Genomic DNA, 19,784 nt, shown 5'->3' with positions numbered 1-19,784 from the left:
TCCGTAACATTCATATACCATAACTTATTCATCCATTCCCCAACTGAAGAGCATTCACTCAGTTTCCCATTTCTTGCCACTACAAAAAAGGTTGCTACAAATAGTTTTGCACATGTGGGTATTTTTTTTCTTTTTTATTGATCTGCATCAATTGAGAGAATTTCTAAATCATTGTGATCACAAATTCATTTAATAATTTACTAATTTTTATTATCCATAATAAATATTAACATACATTTTAAATGACTATTTACATATTATAAATGAAGCATCATTGAATGTTCATCTTTATTTATTTATTTGATTTGCTGAGGCAGTTGGGGTAACTTGCCCAGGGTCACACAGCTAGGAAGTGTTAAGTGTCTGAGACCAGATTTGAACTCAGATTCTCCTGACTTCAGGACTCTATCTACTGCGCCACCTAGCTGTCCCACCATAATCTTTATCTTAAAAGCTTATATTAATGGAGCCCTTTAAGGTTTGAAAAGTACTTTAATTGTATTATCCCATCCTTTCAATCACTCTTAAAGTAGATGCTATTATTATCTGAGGCATCTGTTAAGTGACTTGCTCAGGATCACAGAGTTTGTAAGAATCTGAAGTGAGATTTAAACTCAGATTTTCCTACTTTGAAGCTCTGCTCTTTATCTACTATCTGCTATCTTCTCTTATACCTAGGGAGCAGAGTTTAGATTTTTTAATTCAAGTTCTAACATTCTATAAGAGCTCAGAAAGGTCATTTAATTTCTCAATATCCCTAAACAACCTGTGAAGACTATAAATTTCAGAACAATGGCTGACTTAAACCGGTAGGAAACATGTCCTCACCAAAAATTGTCTGCAACAATGAAAATCACAGATACACCTCCCAATAGCATACATAAAGAAATGTTTTTATCAAAATTAATTAACAAATAGTGTATATTGTTATCAATCCTCACCTGTTTTATTTTTTTTTCATTTTAAAACAGTGATAAAAATACAGCTACTATTTACCTTATAGCGTTATTGTGAAGGAAGCATTTTTAATTGTAAAGTACTATATAAATGTGTTATTATCAGTCAGATAGTTGATAAGTATCCCATGCTTTATACTGACATTATATATATATATAATATATAAATAAATAAAAAATGAAAATATAAAACTATAAAAAGTTGATAACTTTTAAGAAACTTCATTTCTAATATTTCTAATATTACAATAAATATAATAAAAAGTGAATTACAATAAATATAATATACAATAAATATATAAATATATAGATGATGAAACTTTCTGAAAATTCCAAGGCTTACAGGTAATTCTGTAATATCCCTTTTTTTTTTCCTCTCTCCACTCTACAAATAAAGGAATCAATGGAGGCAGGTTGGAGATTCTACATATTTTTTGCCAGGGTCAAATAATGATTTGATTTCAAGCTTCCTAGGTGATTCAGGCAAGGACCTTATCATGTATCACAGCATATCAAGAGGAGGCACAATCTGGGACAAACCACCTAGATTAGGTAAAGGAATTGGGGACTAGAAATTGTAACATTCACACTAGCTGGTACACTTTAAAAACTAATGGAAAAAGAAAATGTCTTGGACTCCATCTACCTGTCGGAGCTGAGCATATTGCAGCTGTATCTCAATAAGCATCACCTGAGAGGAAGAGGCAGCTGTGAAACTGACATGTCTTGTGCTTGATGCCTCACAAGAATAGCCTTTTCACCTGAAAAATAGGATTGTAACAGCCTCCTCATGCAAGGTGGGAGAGGAGTCCAAATAAAACATTCAGTCAAACCAATCAGTTGCCGTCTGTGTTTGCAGCTGTGTGTTTAACAATGACTCAGAAGCATCCTGGGTTGTACCACCACGCAGACAGATGGTGACTGATCAGTTCGACCAAAAGTTATGTTGGAATGATTCAGGAACAGCCCTGCTGCTGCGAGTGCAGACACAGCTTGTGTCTCCATGACACCAAAACAATTGGTTAAAAAGAGAAATCAAAGCTAATTCAGTGAAAAATTCAGCCAATTTTTGTTGACTTTTTCTTTAACACTACACAGAATAAACAACTTAGTGATTACTTCTTTTAACTTCTCAGTTGACTGTCATGTAGATCCAAGTTTCTGCGAACTCATTAGAAAAGAAGTAAAGAAAAGGCTATGGGGCGATGCTTTCAGCCATATTGTGTGGAAGCAAGTTCAGATGTGTGTTTTGCTCCATATTTACTAGTGCTTAAAATGTATGAAATCAGGCTGTTAAAATGCAAAGACACTGATGAACCATATGGAAGAGAGTTATCAAGAGTTCTCTAGGAAGATATTTTGCCAGCAAGATTTTGCTTGTTTGAACCGACTGCTGTCAAAATTGTTGTGAACCTGTTGTGATAAATGGTAATCTTAGACTTATGTAATATATTCAAGGTCAGATTTCATTGTTTAAATAGAAGGGGTGGGAGTAGAGGGGGGGACTGAAGAACTGATTCACCAAGCCCTTGCTAATGATATGCCAGGCCAGACAACAACATTTTAAAACAAAAGTGACATTCTCATTGATCGGGAAACCTGGTGTACTATTACAATAAATTGCTGTTTAATTCCAATGTCTTCAGGTAGTTGCAGCCACCATCCTAGGAGTCCCAGAGAGTGTACTGCCTCCAGCAATAATAGCCCTGAGTGCAGAGGTGCTGCATCTGAGTTGGAGAGTCCCTGAAAAACCAAATGGTATCATCAAAGAGTACCAGATCAGTCAGTCTGGGAAAGGTCTTATCCACGTTGACACCAAGGGAAGGATGCAGCATACAGTCACAGGTAAAAAAGACAAAACTTAATGGGGAGAGGAGAACATTTTGTCACTTGAGTTAAGGGGAAAAATATCCCAAGGGTAATCTTTTGATATGTCAGATCACATTCAAACAATGGGTTTTCTTGACATTTAAAAATGTCTTATCTAGTCACACACTGGCAAGAGTAAACCAAAATAACAGATAGTTTAAAAAATAATTTGATTTTAGCTAAGGAATACATAGTATGATTTTTTTTTTGCATCAGACTTCTCTCTTAATTATGTTTTCCTTGAGTTCAGAGTAAAATTAGTTTTCTATTCTGTGTAAGAGAAAGGATATAGCCAAGTCAGTACCTAGTAATCACTTCATCAGATTTAGAATTGAAATGTATTTTCAAGATTATATAGTCCAACCACATTTTACAAATAAGAAAATTGAGGCCTACAGACATAAAAGAACCAAGGTCATAGATGTTTCAGAATAATCTGGGGGAAAACAAAAAAAAATTAGCTACACATATTTCAATTCATTTGAACAAACATTTATTTATTTAGCATTTTTTAAATGAAGAACACTATGCTCTGAGGTAAGGGGTCACCATAACTGGCCTCCCAGTCACATGTAGAAATAGGAATACAATCTGGATATTTATAATATATTATACTAAATAATAAATTTACATGATCTACAAAATGGGCAACGTACATATGGATAATTAAAAGTTATATGAACTTGCCATTCTGAGAATCTATTGTTTGAAGAAATTAAACTATTTCAAGGAGTATTGAGAGTTTAAATTTCAAATCCCTAAATAAACTTTAAACGTTTTTCCAAACATCTTCTACCTCACAATCACCACTCTGCCAAATGCCTAAACCATCCTCCCTGGGAGACATGTTCTTTTCCATGGATACCCAGGGTTTTGAAGGGACTGTTACAGACATGATGCCTCTAATCATAAAGAACAAAGATTAGTTTATCACAGATATCAAAGTAAATTCACCTTTCTCTGATATTCATCTATCAGGTAGCTTCAGTGATTCATAAGTAAATAAATGCTCTTTGACATCTGCAAAAGAGACACTAAAAGACACACCTGCAAAAGGTGTCAAATAAATATCTTTTGACTAAATAACTGATTAAACTATTTCAGTATTTTGAGCTGAATCACTGAGAGTAGAGATGAATACCTTAATAAAGTCAGATGATATATATCTCAGTGGATTCATTCCATAGGTCCTATCATGTAAGTCAAGGTAAAATTCACCATAATTACATGGTGTCTTTATTTGTTTTCACATATTTTATACATTTTAAAGTGCTTTATCGCATATACTCTCATTTCTTTCTTTTTTATTATAGCTTTTTATATAAAAAACATATGCATGGGTAATTTTTCAACATTGACCCTTGCAAAAACTTCTGTTTCAACTTTTCCCCTCCTTCCTTCCACCCTTTTCCCTAGATGGCAGGTAGTCCCACACATGTTAAATATGTTAAAGTATATGTTAAATACAATATATATATATATATATATGTAAATAAATATATATATATATATATATATATTTTTATACAGTTATCTTGTTGCACAAGAAAGATTGGGTTTAAAAAGAAGATAGAAATAACCTGAGAAGAAAAAACAAAAATGCAAGCAAACAATAACAGAAAAAGTGTAAATGCTATATTGTGGTCTATACTCACTTCCTAGTTCTTTCTCTGCACATAGCTGATTCTGTTCATTACAGATCAATTGGAACTGAACTGGATCCTTTCATTGTTGAAAAGAGCCACATCCATCAGAATTGATCATCATGTAGTATTGTTGTTGAAGTGCATAATGATCTCCTGCTTCTGCTCATTTCATTTAGCATCAGTTCATGTGGGTCTCTCCAAGCCTCTCTGTATTCATCCTGTTGGTCATTTCTTATACAACAATAATATTCCATAACATTCATATACCACAATTTATTCAGCTATTCTCCAATTGATGGGCATCCACTCAATTTGCAGTTTCTGCCCACCACAAAGGGGGCTGCTACAAACATTCTTGCACATACAGGCCCCTTTCCCTTCTTTAATATCTCTTTGGGATATAAGCCCAGTAGTAACACTACTGGATCACAGCACAGTTTGATAACTTTTTGAGCATAATTCCAAACTGCTCTCCAGAATAATTGGATCCACTCACAACTCCACCAACAATGCATCAGTGTCCCAGTTTTCCCACATTCGCTCTAACAGTCATCATTATCTTTTCCTGTCTTGTTAGCTAATCTGAGAGGTGTGTAGTATCTCAGAATTATCTTAATTTGCATTTCTCTGATCAATAATGATTTGGCACACCTTTTCATCTCTCATTTCTTTCCTACAACAGTCTTGTGACTTCTGTAGGCTAGATAGGTTTAGTGACAGATTCAAGGTTAAAGGGAGTTAATGTGACATAATGGAAAATTGGCCTCAGAACTAAGAAGATGGAGATTCAAGTTCTGTTTTTAACATATACTGGCCAGGTGACCTTCACTGAGTTACAATTTTCAATAGTCTGGGCCTCTCTAAGTTTCTAAGTTGCAATGAAGAGGCTGATCTACATTGAAAGAGAAAAATCCTTGATGGGAGCTCCCTATCACAGTCAAATCCCAAGTCCTTTCTTTAAACATTGCCCTCACACTTTGAATTAGTGAGAGCTGCCCTCATCTAATATCACATTTTGAGTAATAAAAGCTAGTTGCTTCCTTTTCTAGCTCAAAGTCAAAATCAAGATGAGACAACTTGGGTTTTAATTTAGGGCATCCAAAATAGTCAACATCCAGTGAAACATACTTCCTTGACCCAATGAGCTTTTACCATAATACTACCACATTCCATTACTTATCTCCATATCACCATACCTCAAATCTTGTCCCTGGGAAACCCATCTTCTCCCACTGTAGTCCCCTCTCCCTTCTGCCTTCTGCTTCTCACAGCATAGCTATAACTAAATGGGGCATACTGACCTTACCCTAATCAGTTCAGTTGAATTTTCCTCTAATGTCAGAATCCCTAACAATATCTCTCTATCAATGCTTATACTATCTGCCTCCCATAATAAGCAAAAATATCCTCCCACCACCTCCTACCACAAAAAAGGGAAAGAATAAGGGATAGATATGTCATGTAAGATCATAGATATAAAGTATTCAAAGTTTTGACACATTAAAATTTTAGCTACTAAGAATTTCATTAAGAAAAAGATGATAATAAATATTTATACAGTAGTTATATTTGTCAGATGATATATTAAGTGCTTTACCATTATTATCTCATTTAATCTTACAATAACTCTAAGATAGTTATGGTTATTATCTCCATTTTACAGATGAGCAAATCAGGGTAAACAGGTTAAATGATTTGCCCAAATTCACACAGTGACTGTTTCAGATAAGATTTTAACTCAGTTTCTTGTGATTTCAGAACTGACTCTTTCTGCTTTGTTACTGTGCTAATTTGAATGAATTTTATGTCTCCTAAATCAATAGTTTTCTGTAAAATTTTTGAATTTCTCCTTGTACCGCTAAATCATGCTTTTAGAAACTATCTGACTCAGGCTAAATTTAAGTGGCTCTATTTTATTTTTTTATTAAAACTTTTTTTATTTTCAAAACATATATATGGATAATTTTTTAACATAAACCCTTTCAAAACCTTATTTTCCAGTTTCCCCCTTTTCCCTCCACTCCCTCCCCTAGATGGCAAATAATTCAATATATGTCAAACATGGTAAAAATATTTCAACCTAATATATGCATACATATTATACAATTATTTTGTTGCACAAGAAAAATCAAATCAAAAAAGAAAAAAAATGAGAAAGAAAATAAAATGCAAACAAACAACAACAACAAGAGTGAAAATGCTATGTTGTTATCCACACTCAGTTCCACAGTCCTCTCTTTGGGGTTAGATGGCTCTCGTTATCACAAGATCTTTAAAACTGGCTCATCACATTGTTGGAAAAAGCCACGTCTTTCCAGGCTCTCTGAAATCATCCTGCTGATCATTTCTTATAGAACAATTATATTCCATAACATTCATATACCATAATTTATTCAGCCATTCACCAACTGATGGACATCCAATCAGTTTCCAGTTTCTTGCCACTACAAAAGGACTAAGTGGTTCTTTTTAAGTCAGCAATAAAGCTCGATGGCACAGTGGACAGAGCACTGGGCCTGGAATCAAGAAAAACTTAATTTAAATCTGTTGTCAGATATTTCCTAGTTATGTGATCCTAGATAAGCCACTTAGCCTTTTACTAGCTAATGCTCTCTTTGACCATGTTCTGAGCCCGTCATGGAAGTTTATCTGATATAAATGATTGTTCTATTGAGATTATGGAACAGGCTAAAATAGTCTAATTTATTTCATATTGAATCTCCACTGTTTGAGAGAAGTACTGACTAGGCCCCTTAGGCTACACGTTTTGATTTTCTCATCATTTCCAAAAACACTAGCATTCCCCATGCAACAGTTGAACACTAATGAAGCTGTGGCATTATTCTTTCTGGAGACTTGAAATCTAGGCCCTTACAAAGAGCAACAGGGAAAGAAAGCACCTTGCCTCAGCACCATTGTCTGGTTGCTTATTTCTAATTACCTCCAGGCTTGGGAAACATGATCCTATAAATGCTTTGTGGGAATAGTGGCAAATGTGCTCATCATGTGAAATCCATAAATTGCTTATAATCCTCTCAAGATGTTAAAAAAAAAAAGGCATTAAGTAATTGAAGACAGGAAGTCCTCAGTTAATTATTTAGAGGTGTTATCAATGCTTTAAGTAAACTGAAGCGTTTTCTGCTATCTCACTGAGTTGAATACCATAGGGACCTAGGGGGTAGCAGCCATCATCTTCTCATATTCTCTAATGCAAACAGCACATGGCAGCTTGTCAATAAAAGACCTTTTTATATCATTTATTACTGAACACTTCCACCATCCTGTACAGAACAATTTGGATGACAGTTATGGCATTGTTATACTTTGTGTTACTACTAGTTCACAAATAAGCTTGCTAATGCTATGTAGTGGGATAGGGTAGGGTGGAAGGTAGGATTAACTAAGTAATTAGGACTAATAGGAAAAAAAAAGAAGGGCAAGAGTGCCCTTTTTAACAGCAGGTGTGATCATGATCATCCTGTGTTTTAATTATAGTGGGACTCAGACAAGATGATTAACAAATTCCTTGTAATAATATTTCAAGGCAAGTGAGAGTACTGATCAATTTTGGACTTCTTGGTTAAGTAGGCATTAGAATGAACCAATGAACCCACTTTCTATCATTTCCTTTTGGATGTCATCTGCTGTGATCCACACCTAATAGGAAGATGAGAAACTATATTGAAAGAGCTGCATTCCATATCATTTTATACATAAAATACAGGTTTTAACCCTCAATGTAACATAATCCATGACACAGAAGCATTTTGTAATGGAGTTTCAGAGTGCCATGTGCCGATTATGTCTGACTGGTGTGAATGACAGCTTGATCTAAGAATTCATTATCATATAGTAGAAAATGTATGTTGGTTTACATTTATTAAATTCAGATAAAAGGAATAGTAGAAAAAAAATGAACTCATGATCAGGAGAAAATGCACTTGTGTTTCTATATTATCTTGAAAAAGTCATTCAAACATTCTTGGGACTCATTCTCTCAATTCACTCAAAGGTCTATTTTAATTGTGAGAAATTGATAAAATCAAACAGACCATGAACTTTCCCACTTTAGAGAATAATTACAGTTTATTCACCTTACATGAAATAAACAAGCACAAGCCTCAAAAGAAGGGACAATTGTAGTAGGAAATGATCAGTCTGTTTGCTACTTTTGGTTGTTTCAAAAAAAAAAAAAAGAAAAGAAAAGAAATTTCCTATATCTTCAGTGCTCAGAAGTCTTTGACTGGAAAGGAAGAGTGCTAATATAATGTTTCAAGCAGCTGTACCTAACCACTCCCTGGGGGTTCAGGGTCTCTAGAATGTTAAGTCTACTTATACTATTATTTTGGTTTAAACTTTCTCCTGCATAGGGACACTGCCTGATGTGGAGGACAGAAAGGAACTTAGTATATATAAAACATTTTGTGTTTCTTGATAGAGTAGCAATTTTAATTTATTAAAGCTTAAACTTCACCCTGTCTAAGAATAAAAATAAAGAAGTATTGCAGCTTTGAAGAAGACATTAAGGTAGTATAAAAGCTGAAAGTCAGCATGTCCCTTCATTTGATAATGTTAACTTGAATCTTAATGCATAAATACAAGCACACACACATAATATATACATATACATATATATATATAATTTACATATACATATTGTAGTACATCTGTAAATGGGTTGAAGGTATGCCTTGCCAATAGGAATAAATGTAAAAATGAGAAGCAAGAATGAGATGAAACTACAGTGAGTGAAGAGAGATGGAATTAATACTTGGGGACCCTTGGTTATAAGAAAGGGAGAGAAGAAGGAAAGTCTAAAACTGGACTTATGAGTTAAACTAAGAAGCATCCCAGTTACCAAAACACAAGTTTGAGATTTAGATTTTAAGTCACAAGACATTTTGTATTATGTGCCAAACAAGGAGTTGTATAGAAAATAGTAGAATAATAGTATTGAAAAAAGTATTACTTAAATCCTTAAGCTAAATCAGCCTTAAATGTGAATCAGAAAATTCTCAACTATACAAAGAAATCAGGAAGTATAATAGGAAATGACTTCTTCATTGGAAAAGGAGAGAGAAAAAAAGGAGGGAGAGAATGAGAGATGAGAAGAGAGAAAGACAGAAACATAGAGACAGACAGAGGATGATAGGAGAGGGATAAAGGAAGATGTGATTTTAAACATATTAAATACTTCTCAACTGAAAATGGATCATCCAGTTACATGCAATAAGAAAATAGCAACAGAGATATGTCAAGAAATGAGATTTGGGAAGTAGAGAAATTATGAGATGACTAATCATGATGGATGTAGCTAGAGGAATTACCAAATGGAAAGAACTACAATAAAATGTTCTTGGAATATTTATAAATGGATTTCATATGTAATATCAACTCACATGTATAAGGGAAATTTATAAACTATAGCCTGGTTTCAAAGCAATTCTACTCTTAGAAAGTAGTTACATAACAGTTTGTGTTTATGGCCCTCCAAAATGTCCTTCTCTCCTCTAAAGCCACCATTGCCACAAACAAAGGGACTTCAGAAAACAAAAATATATGGCCAACCCTGGGTATGTATTATATTAGGGAAATGTATTCTTTAGTAGAATTTTAAAAACACACAAATAAACAGCTTCTTCAGTGGCTTCTTTTTGTTAGTGCTTTTGTTACTGGAGGGAACAGCCAAGATAAAACAGGGAGGGGAGGGGAAGATGGGGGGGAGACAGAGACAGACAAATACAGAGACAGACAAGAGAATTTGCTATTCCTTCTGAATACACAAAAAAATTGTATAACTATCTCTTTTCTTTTTTCTTTTACTTTTAAACAGTTTTACTTATCAAAAATTATTTTTATTAAATTAATATTATTTCATTATTATTATAATTATTATATTATTTATGTTTATTAAATTCAATTAATATTAAATCAAAATTTTAATTTTCTATTATATCCATGTTTTCTTCACATATCTCATGCTCCCTTGCCCCACCAAAAAGTATATTTACTGGAGGATCACTTCTGGGGGGATGTGTGTGTGTGTGTGTGTGTGTGTGAGAGAGAGAGAGAGAGAGAGAGAGAGAGAGAGAGAGAGAGAGAGAGAGAGAGAGAGAGAGAGAGAGAGAGAGAGAGAGAGAAGAAATGGGGAAGGAGAGGAGAAAGGGGGAAAGAGAGAGAGGGAAGGGGGAAGAGGGAATGATTGAAGTGTGTTGTAGTCTTAAGAGACCTATATATGCAGCAAACACTTGTTGTTGTTACTGAATAACCATCACCTCTCCCTTCTATTCTTGTCATTCCTCTGGAGTCCCCAAATCTCCTGCCATAACTATACGTGGAAATTTCATCTCTTGTTTCAGGAACAATCTCTTCCCAAACTTTGAAGTACTATGTATCTCAGAGTCTTGTGGCCAACCTACCCTTTGCCATAGATTGTTACCTAAAACAAATTATTTTTAAATATACCACAATAACTCTCTATACTCTGTTACAACTGTTTCCTTCTCTTTATTCACATCACTACTGCCCCAAGTCAGGTTTTCATCACTTCTCTCCTAGACTTTCCCAATAGCCTGTTGAGAGGTCTCCCTGCCTCAAATCCCTTTGCTCTTCAATTCATCCTTTAAACAACTGCCAAAGTGATATTCTTGAAGTCTGCATAGTTCTGATCTTGTGATCTCCTTGTTCAATAAATTCCATTGACTCCCTATTACCTCTATGATCAAATACAAACTCCTTGGTTTGACATTTAAAATCATTTACAACCTGACTTCAATTTAACTTTCCCATCTTACTATATAACACTCCCTTAATGCACTCTTCAATCTAGCCCAATTGTCCTTTTTGCTATACCTTATATATGTGTTTTGAATTTCCATTTCCTACCTATTATCTGCCATATCTAGAATGAATTCCCTCTTCTGCTCTCTCTTAAAATCCTTCTTTTACTTCAAAGTTCAGTCCAAACCCCACCTCCTAGATGATGCCTTTCCTCATGCTCACCAGATGCTGATGTCTTCTCCTCCCACAATTACCATGTATTCATTTTGAATATGTTGATTTCATATGTAATTATAAAAATAATGTTATCTCTCCTGATATGATAAAATTATTTGACTTTAGAAATATTTTCATATTTTACTTTCTATCCAAAGTATCTAACACATGGTAGGTGCTTAGTAATATTTGTTAATTGATTAAAAGAGTCCAAAAGTTTTTTTTTAAATGAATCATTCTTTTAATCAAAATTACCAAAGTCACACAATTTCAAAAAAGACTTGGATATCAGAGCCTGTATAGTCAAACAGTATTTCCTTAAATCCCCTCAATGAGATTTAAATCAAGGTTTTAAATGTTTTGTGGGTGTAGACATTACCTCTAAAATGTATATATTTTATTTTTTCTATTTTTTTATAATTTATTTTATGTTCAATTCACAGAACAAAACAAGCATGTCCATAATAGAGTATAATAAAAATGATGATTTCATGTGAAAGAATAAATCTGTCACTTACAACTTGCTATTCTCTCCAAATATATGTTACCATGTAAATATCTCTTTTCTTTTTATTTTACTCTTGAATAGCTTTATTAAAAATTCTTTCCTGATATATTTAAATGTATCTTTCTATGATATCCATGTTTTCTTCCCACTTCTCATGTTCCCTTGCCCCACAAATACATTTACTGTATCACTTCTGCATCCAAATTTTTATATGTGATATTTCTTATTAATGGGAGATATTAGTATTCATGCCATCATGACTACAGTTCCTTGTGAGTTCTGATATAGAAATTCTAATTTTGAAGGACTCTCCAAGTGGAGTCATATCCACAGTAATGTCTCTTAGCAATATAGAGATAAAGCTAAGAAAATAGGTGATGATGAATGCTATCAAACTCAGAAGATGCCCAGTTGAATTGAATTGGCCAAATCTAGCAAGCAAGTGGAATCAACTGACCCTGCCATAGGCCACTAGATTAGGTGAAGTTCAAATGTGTTTAGCAACTTGATAACCTCATAACAAAAAATGTTTATCCTTATCCTGAGACTGTCAGCACTTGAGCTAATCAGTGACCTTGATGAAGTCAAGACCATGGAGGAGACAAATGATTCATTGGGAATGATTGATTGACTGATGGGATAATATATTCTTTAGGACTATTTGGCAACCTTTTGGAAAAACAGCAGATGATAAAATAGGATAATTGACCGGATGTCTTAAAGGAACACTTATGGACTGAAATCTTGAGGGACAAAGTGTCTTTTACTTAAATGTTCATCTGGAGAATAAACATTAGAAAACAAGCTGGTTTTTATATTATGCATTAGTTGTAACTTGCATAGCATGGATTTTGTTTCCCAAATCATGTTTTTATGATCCATAGCAAGACTTCTGCATTTCTTTTTAACACACATTTACTCTTTAAAGTGTAATTGTAATGAGTCTTGTTATATTATGCCTCTTTCCTTTAAAAGAGAACATGATTCCCTGTAGGGGAATTCAAGTAATTTGCTGCCACAGTAATCTTCCCTCTCCTGAAATGTTAAATACTTGGCTTTCCTCCATGTATTTTCCTTTCTCTGCTCTACAACTGCTTTTCCGCCCTTCCTTACTTTTATGCTGAGCATTTGAGTGATGTTTTCTTTTCTTCTCCCATACTATGACTTCAAGATTAAGTTATAGACAGGACTGTCCCTTTGAGACAGTTCTTTATTCCTCTATGTATTCTGTTGAATTCATGAGTAGTTTTCATTTGCTATTTTGCCTTTTTACTGTCTTCTGCTTAATATTGTATTTCTATTACACCTTATTTTAAAGGCCTCCTAAATGAATTACCTTAAAGTAACAAATCATTTTTTGTTTAACTGGGGAAAATATGGTGATACCATGGAGCTTAAAGATTTATAGGGTTAGAAGGGGTTTCAAAAGATTATTTGGGCTGTTTCAATCATCTCTACCTGATGACTGCCATTATTGTCTCAAAGGTCTTCAATATAGCAGATGCCACAACAACATCCCTTAACCTTTAAGTTTAAGAAAGATGTAGGATATATGAATTGGTACATTCTCTGTATCATCAAAATTTCATTTAACACTACATAGTCCATGCATTATAACAAATGCTGTAAAATAGAAATTTTGCATACCAACAAATAGATTATAGTTTAAAGAAACAATTTACAACATAATGAAATACAAAGGACTTACTGACAATTAAGATATCAGTGGCTCTATTGCCATCTGAAAAAAAAGAAATCTTAGCGTTTCTAGCAGATTAGTATGTCTACTCAGTTGCTTTCTAGTTAATTGGTTTGGTCTAAGAAATAAATTCCTTTACAGTAAGCCCAATTGACAGTAACCAATATTAGACGGAGTAGCCAAGAGTGCAAATGACTAAAATATTAAGATTTTTTTAAAATGACAAACTTGGTTCTATTCCATTATTCCTTTCCTAACTTACTTACTTCAACTTGCTTCAGCTGAAGCCATTAACTTGTCCAATTTCAATTTCTATAACTATCAAATGGAGCTAATTGGGCTTCTGCCATGCAATGCTCTTTTGAATCCAGAGGCAATAAATGAATGCATGAGTTTGAGAATATGGCTTTGTATTGTTCATGCTATTAATTTTTCTTTTCTTCATGATTTGATTTGATTTTCCAAGCTATGTAAAAAGTAGATCCTGTTAAAATAGATATAACAAGTTGCTTTTATTCCTTATATATGGCTTTTTTTTTCTTTCTGCTCCTATCCCTTGTTATATACAATTATCTCAGATAATCATAGATTTGGAATTGAAAAGGACTTGAAAATTCTTCACTTCTACTTACATAGAAATATGAGCCCCATCTACAACACCTGAAAGAAGTAGTCATCCTTCCCTTGTTTAAAGACCTTGACTCAATGAAGTCACTCCTAATGTAGCCTATTATACTTTGGAAGAAAGTTTTAGAGAAGGTATCACTATTCAAGAGTTCATGTGACAAATTCTGTGGTTTTAATGGACTGCAATCTTGACATGTAACCTAATAATGTAATTATAGGTTATATTAATAAATACATAATGTCTGTGCTTAGCAAAGAGGCAATAGAACTGTACTCTCTGCCCTTCGACCACACCTGGAGTATTTTGTTCAGTTCTGGGTGACTTATTTTAAAAAGGGCATTCACAAACTGGATGACCTCCAAAGAAGGCTGATCAGGATATTGAGGAAACTGGAGAATATCTAAATACTAGTTTAGATCAACAGTACAATAGATCCTATCAAGAGGTACAAAGGATAAATAGATCCTGGCCTAAACTAATTTATATATCAAAGAGGGTCTTAAATTAAAATTTACTAAATACAATTGAAAGAACATAATAAAAATATACAACACATTTGTAGGAATGTCATAGAGTAGACTTAGGTGTGATTTCTTAAGTTAAATGGAAGAACAGTTTCATAAAGCATACTCTTGTCATTGTCATTTGAAAGAAACCTAATCAGTCTACCTTGGCATCCCATATCTAGGGTTTCTCTGGCTTTTCTGTGTCTGGCTTACACTGGGTTTGGAAAAATTCATGCAAAATTAACATACCTAATGAATAAAGTTATTTACTTGTCCAATTAAACTAACTCTGAAGCTACCCATTATCATTATGTACTTTATGGCAAGATAAATAGATACCAAGGAAATTATATTTACAAATATTTGTTGAAGTTACCTTTTATCAGTTTTGGTTCTCTGAACATAACAATTTGAAGTATGCTGAGGCTTTTTTTGTTTTCATTTTATCAATCTTTAAGTATCAATTATCAAGCACATACTAGGCAAGTTAATACAAAAACAGTAGTGAAATAATTCATGCCCTCACTAACTTTACATACTATCTACTTTTATATATATACATATATATATATATATATATATAAAGTAATTTAGGGAATATAGAACAAGGCATTAACAGGAGATCAGAAAAGATCTTATTTCCACGGTAGCCCTTGAAATGTCTTAAAGGACACTAAGGGTTCTGAGAGATATAGAAGAGGAGAGATTTCAGGCTTGAGATCAATCAATGTAAAGGTGATCAAAAATTTGAAACAGTTCATCATCTATTAGACTAGGAAAAACAGTCTGATTGAATCATGGAGTGGGTAAAAGCAAAAAAGGAAAATTGAGAAGAAGTCATGAAGGGTTTTAAATGCCAAGTAGAGGAATTCACATATGATCCTAAAGGAAATAGGCAATCACTGCCATCCAAATAAAGGTTATTTTAACTCTAGAAAAGATAGATTTTTTTTTCACTATTCCCTAACATAACCATTTTAGGGAAAGAAACATTCATATGGGTCAACACCAACAAACAACATTTCCATAAAATGGAAAGGATAAACAGAGGTCACATAAGGGATAATTGAAAAAAAAAATTTTTATCAGAATTATGCAAGGAATAGCCTCAATTCTCCAATTTACTTTGAACAATTATAATGAAATTTCACATTTATAGATTAATCTACTTTTAACAAAATTTAATAAACACATATGGAATCCCTTGATTGAAAGCTCAAGATTTTATTTCTGGGGAATAGATTAAGGATTTATAAATTATAATGTGCTTACAATGTATTAAATACTCTGGTAAGCATTTTACAACCATTATCTTTTATTATCAGCAAAATGTCAGCTTCAACTAAGTATTCATCTTTGGAAGTAGTTAGGGAGTAAAATCAGTACTTCTAAAGTAGCCACATTCTGAATGAGGATGTCTTTTTTTTAATATTTTTTGCCTTCAAGAAGCTTATAATCAAATTGGGTAGATAATTTATACATGTAGTAATTAGATTTTTTTTAAAAGGACTGATGATTAAGTTGCTTCTCTTCCAAAATAATAATTCATATTTAAGCACTTTAAGGATTACAAAGCACACAATGATTCTGTGAGATAGTTACTGATATTATTATCTTCATTTTATACTAAGACTTATGAAGTGGAATTAATTGAGTGACAATGAGAAAATGTCAGAACCAGGATTATAATGTAAGTCTACTGATTCCAAATACAATATTCTTTACATTAAATTATTTGGACCAGTTCATTAATGTTACATAGCACTTAAAATTGTTTTTCAAAAACCAAGAAAAATGTTTTCTGAGCCTTAGCTATAATATGCTTCAAAAACTTTAAAAGTCTTTAAAAATGATTATCATCATCATCATCATCATCATCATCATCACCATTATCACCATCACCAGCAAGTTAAAATCTGCTGATATCAAGTTATTGTCCTAGGACATATAAAAGGCATAGGATTCCTTATATTATATATATATATATTCCTTATATATATAAGGAATATATAACAAACTTATAAAATGCTAAAGCAAGTTAAAATATTCATGCATTCATTTGGAGTTCTTGCCTCTATACCCCGAAGCTCAGGGATTATATCTTGGGAGTTTAACCATGAGAGCTTTTTCAAAATTAATTGGTTCTTTTTTACCCACAACCAATGTTTCCACTTCAAATCTCCAAATATAACTTTGCTTCTCTGTCCCCACAGATGAAGGCAAAAAGCTCCTCAACTCCTGTGTAAACATATAAAGTGACAATGTACATTTGGTACACATCAGTCTTTATTTCACTCCACAGACAGAATGCAAAACACATGAAGGACTCACAGTAGTCTATAAATAGTCAATGGAATTCTCTTTTCAGTTACTTCTACTTTCAACCACAGAGATCTATGTATTCCTCAAGAATATTTATTACTTCTCTTAGGAGAGAAACCAAATTTGAAGATTACAAGAGGGGCAACTCTTAAACATTTCAATGAATGTCTTCATCAAAGGGACCCACATAAATTTTAGCCCCATATTCCTGTTCTAAGAACTTGAACTCTCTTCCAAAGAGAAATAAACTTAGCATGGATAGAAAATTAATATTGTAAAATTACAAAGAATAAGCTCAGTCCCAAAGAAAGATGAAAGAACAAACCTCCATACTACTGTATAAAGCATTGGACAGAGGAGTAGTGGTGAGTGATGATAGTGGTGGCAGTCAACAAGTGTGTAGTATTGTGCTTGTCATATTTTTTTCAATATACAACTTTTGCTGATATGTTCTTTTAAAAAATTTGTATGAAATGATTTAAATTTTAAAATTATTGTTACTAAAATAGATTGTTACTAATAATTGAAATATCACAATTATAAAATTTGACTAATATTTGCTACTAGGAGTTATTTTGTAACTATTTAAATTGATATGTGTATATATGTATGTAAGTATATACATATATATCTATACATATGTGTTCATATACATATGTTTATTTAAATTAAAAGGTATTTTATTTCTTTTTTAGATATTATTTAGATCAATTACTCATACATCTGATGAGTGAGAGTACTATTCAACTCAATTTGAATATTTTATTATTAAGTAATAGTATTTTGTTTTATCATAATATTTGCCTATTATATCTTTATGGTTACCTCTATATTTATGATATTTAGTAAACTTTCTGATATACTTATTATTTTTTATATTATTGCTTTAATGTTCATGTCATGTCTTCCCTACAGGAATATAAACTCTGTGAGAGCAGGAACTGAGCCTTATTTATTTTTGTATAATCTATCACCTAACTATTCCTTACACATAGTGGATTCTTAACTATAATTTGTTAAATTGAATTGTGTACATCAGTATAAACTATTTTTCCCCTTGTTTTCTGTTTGTTTATTTCTAGGTCTCTCTGCTTATACTAACTACAGTTTCACACTTACAGCTTGTACATCTGTTGGATGTACTACTAGTCAGCCAATTGTGAGCCGAACACTTCAAGCTGCTCCTCAGGGTAATGAAAAAAAATTTCTGTAACTGGGGGAACGAAGAGTTTACTTATAATGATTTTATTTTAACTTATTTATATTAACCATTTGATGTAACACATATATTAGGCACTCAAATGCTTGTTAAATTGTTGAAAATTGATGAAAAAGTTTATATTCTCATTTATCAGTCTTTGGTAACTTATTCATTTATGAAAGAAAATATCACTTTCTTGAGTCTTCAGAATTTTGGCCTATAATAAGAAAATTAAGTGTAGGATTGATCAGAATATCAATAATAATTATGTAGCTAGTTTTCCACAGAAGTGGAAATTCATAGGATCATATCTCACTTAACTGCCTCATTTTACAGACCATAAAATCATAGAGTTAATAGATACCTTAGAGATCTTCTAGTACAAATGTCTCATTTTACAGATGGAAAAACTGGTCACTAAAGAGTTTGAGACCTGCCCAAGATCACACAATATAGTAAGTTGCAAAGTCAGTATTCAAACTCAAGACCCTTGACGTCAAACCAGTGGTCTCTTTTAATATAAATAATAAAATCTTACTTATTTCCCAGAATCATTGTGAAGGTCAAATGAAATAAGTATACAGTGCTTAATAGGAAGCCTGACACATATACTATATAAATATTAACTATTATTATTACTATACTGTGCTTTCTCTAAATTTAAGAAATTGGATGTAATTGCTATCTCAGTTTTTCTGTGTTTAAGTTAAATAGAGAGATATAGGGAATGAACAGAAAGAAGATAGAGGAGGGAAATGGAGAAAGACTGTTTTGCAAAATTAGGAATTCTTATGTAACCAATAACAATATATATAGATATGCATATACATAATCTATATTATATATATATATATATTATATAATTTATGCATACACATAAATATTCTATATGTACATATACATTTATTTTTAAAATATAAAAAAGTATGAGCTTAATGGAGAGACAATGTATTAAGTTTACATTGAATTTTTATGCCAACTATAAACCATAAAATTAAAAGCAATTTATACATTTTTTTCTTATAAGTTCCTCTATTTAATTAATTAATAATTCCAGTTGTAGCCTTCTCAATACTATGTAGGTGATAAACTAGTTTATTTGTCAGTATTCTTTGCTGTATTTGGGGAACATAATTACTCACACCTTAACTGTGGGAAAACTGAGGTACATGTAACTTACTGAGCAGAAAGTTATAAATTCTGGAATAAAGTCCTGAACTTTCTGTCCATTACCCTTCTGATGATAGGGATTATTGTAACTCAGAATTTTCAACCTGAACTTCCTACTAGTAAATGGAGAATAAAATGGAAAATTCCACGTACTGGGCATATGGCTCCTCACCAGGATTTCACTAATGATATTTTCTATATAAAGAATGTTGCATGTCAAAAAGCTGAGTGTTCCTTTGAAAGTAAGAATCCTGCAGTGGATTTTTTTGGAAAGGGGAAGTAT

General features: G+C 32.6%; 1 protein-coding gene across 1 annotated transcript in view; it reads left to right on the top strand.

Moving 5' to 3' along the window:
• USH2A (usherin) overlaps positions 1-19,784 on the top strand; it is a 1,025,480-nt gene that overhangs the window by 845,209 nt on the left and 160,487 nt on the right. The window contains exons 54-55 of the mRNA XM_074264677.1: positions 2,603-2,801; positions 18,213-18,320. Of these exons, the coding sequence (XP_074120778.1) occupies positions 2,603-2,801; positions 18,213-18,320 (307 nt within the window). The remainder of the gene's footprint in view (positions 1-2,602; positions 2,802-18,212; positions 18,321-19,784) is intronic.

The sequence above is a fragment of the Sminthopsis crassicaudata genome, chromosome 4, assembly GCF_048593235.1.
Source record: "Sminthopsis crassicaudata isolate SCR6 chromosome 4, ASM4859323v1, whole genome shotgun sequence".
Taxonomy (NCBI): Eukaryota; Metazoa; Chordata; class Mammalia; order Dasyuromorphia; family Dasyuridae; genus Sminthopsis; species Sminthopsis crassicaudata.
The sequence above is the reverse complement of the archived record's forward strand: the minus strand, read 5'-3'. Positions and strand labels throughout refer to the sequence as shown.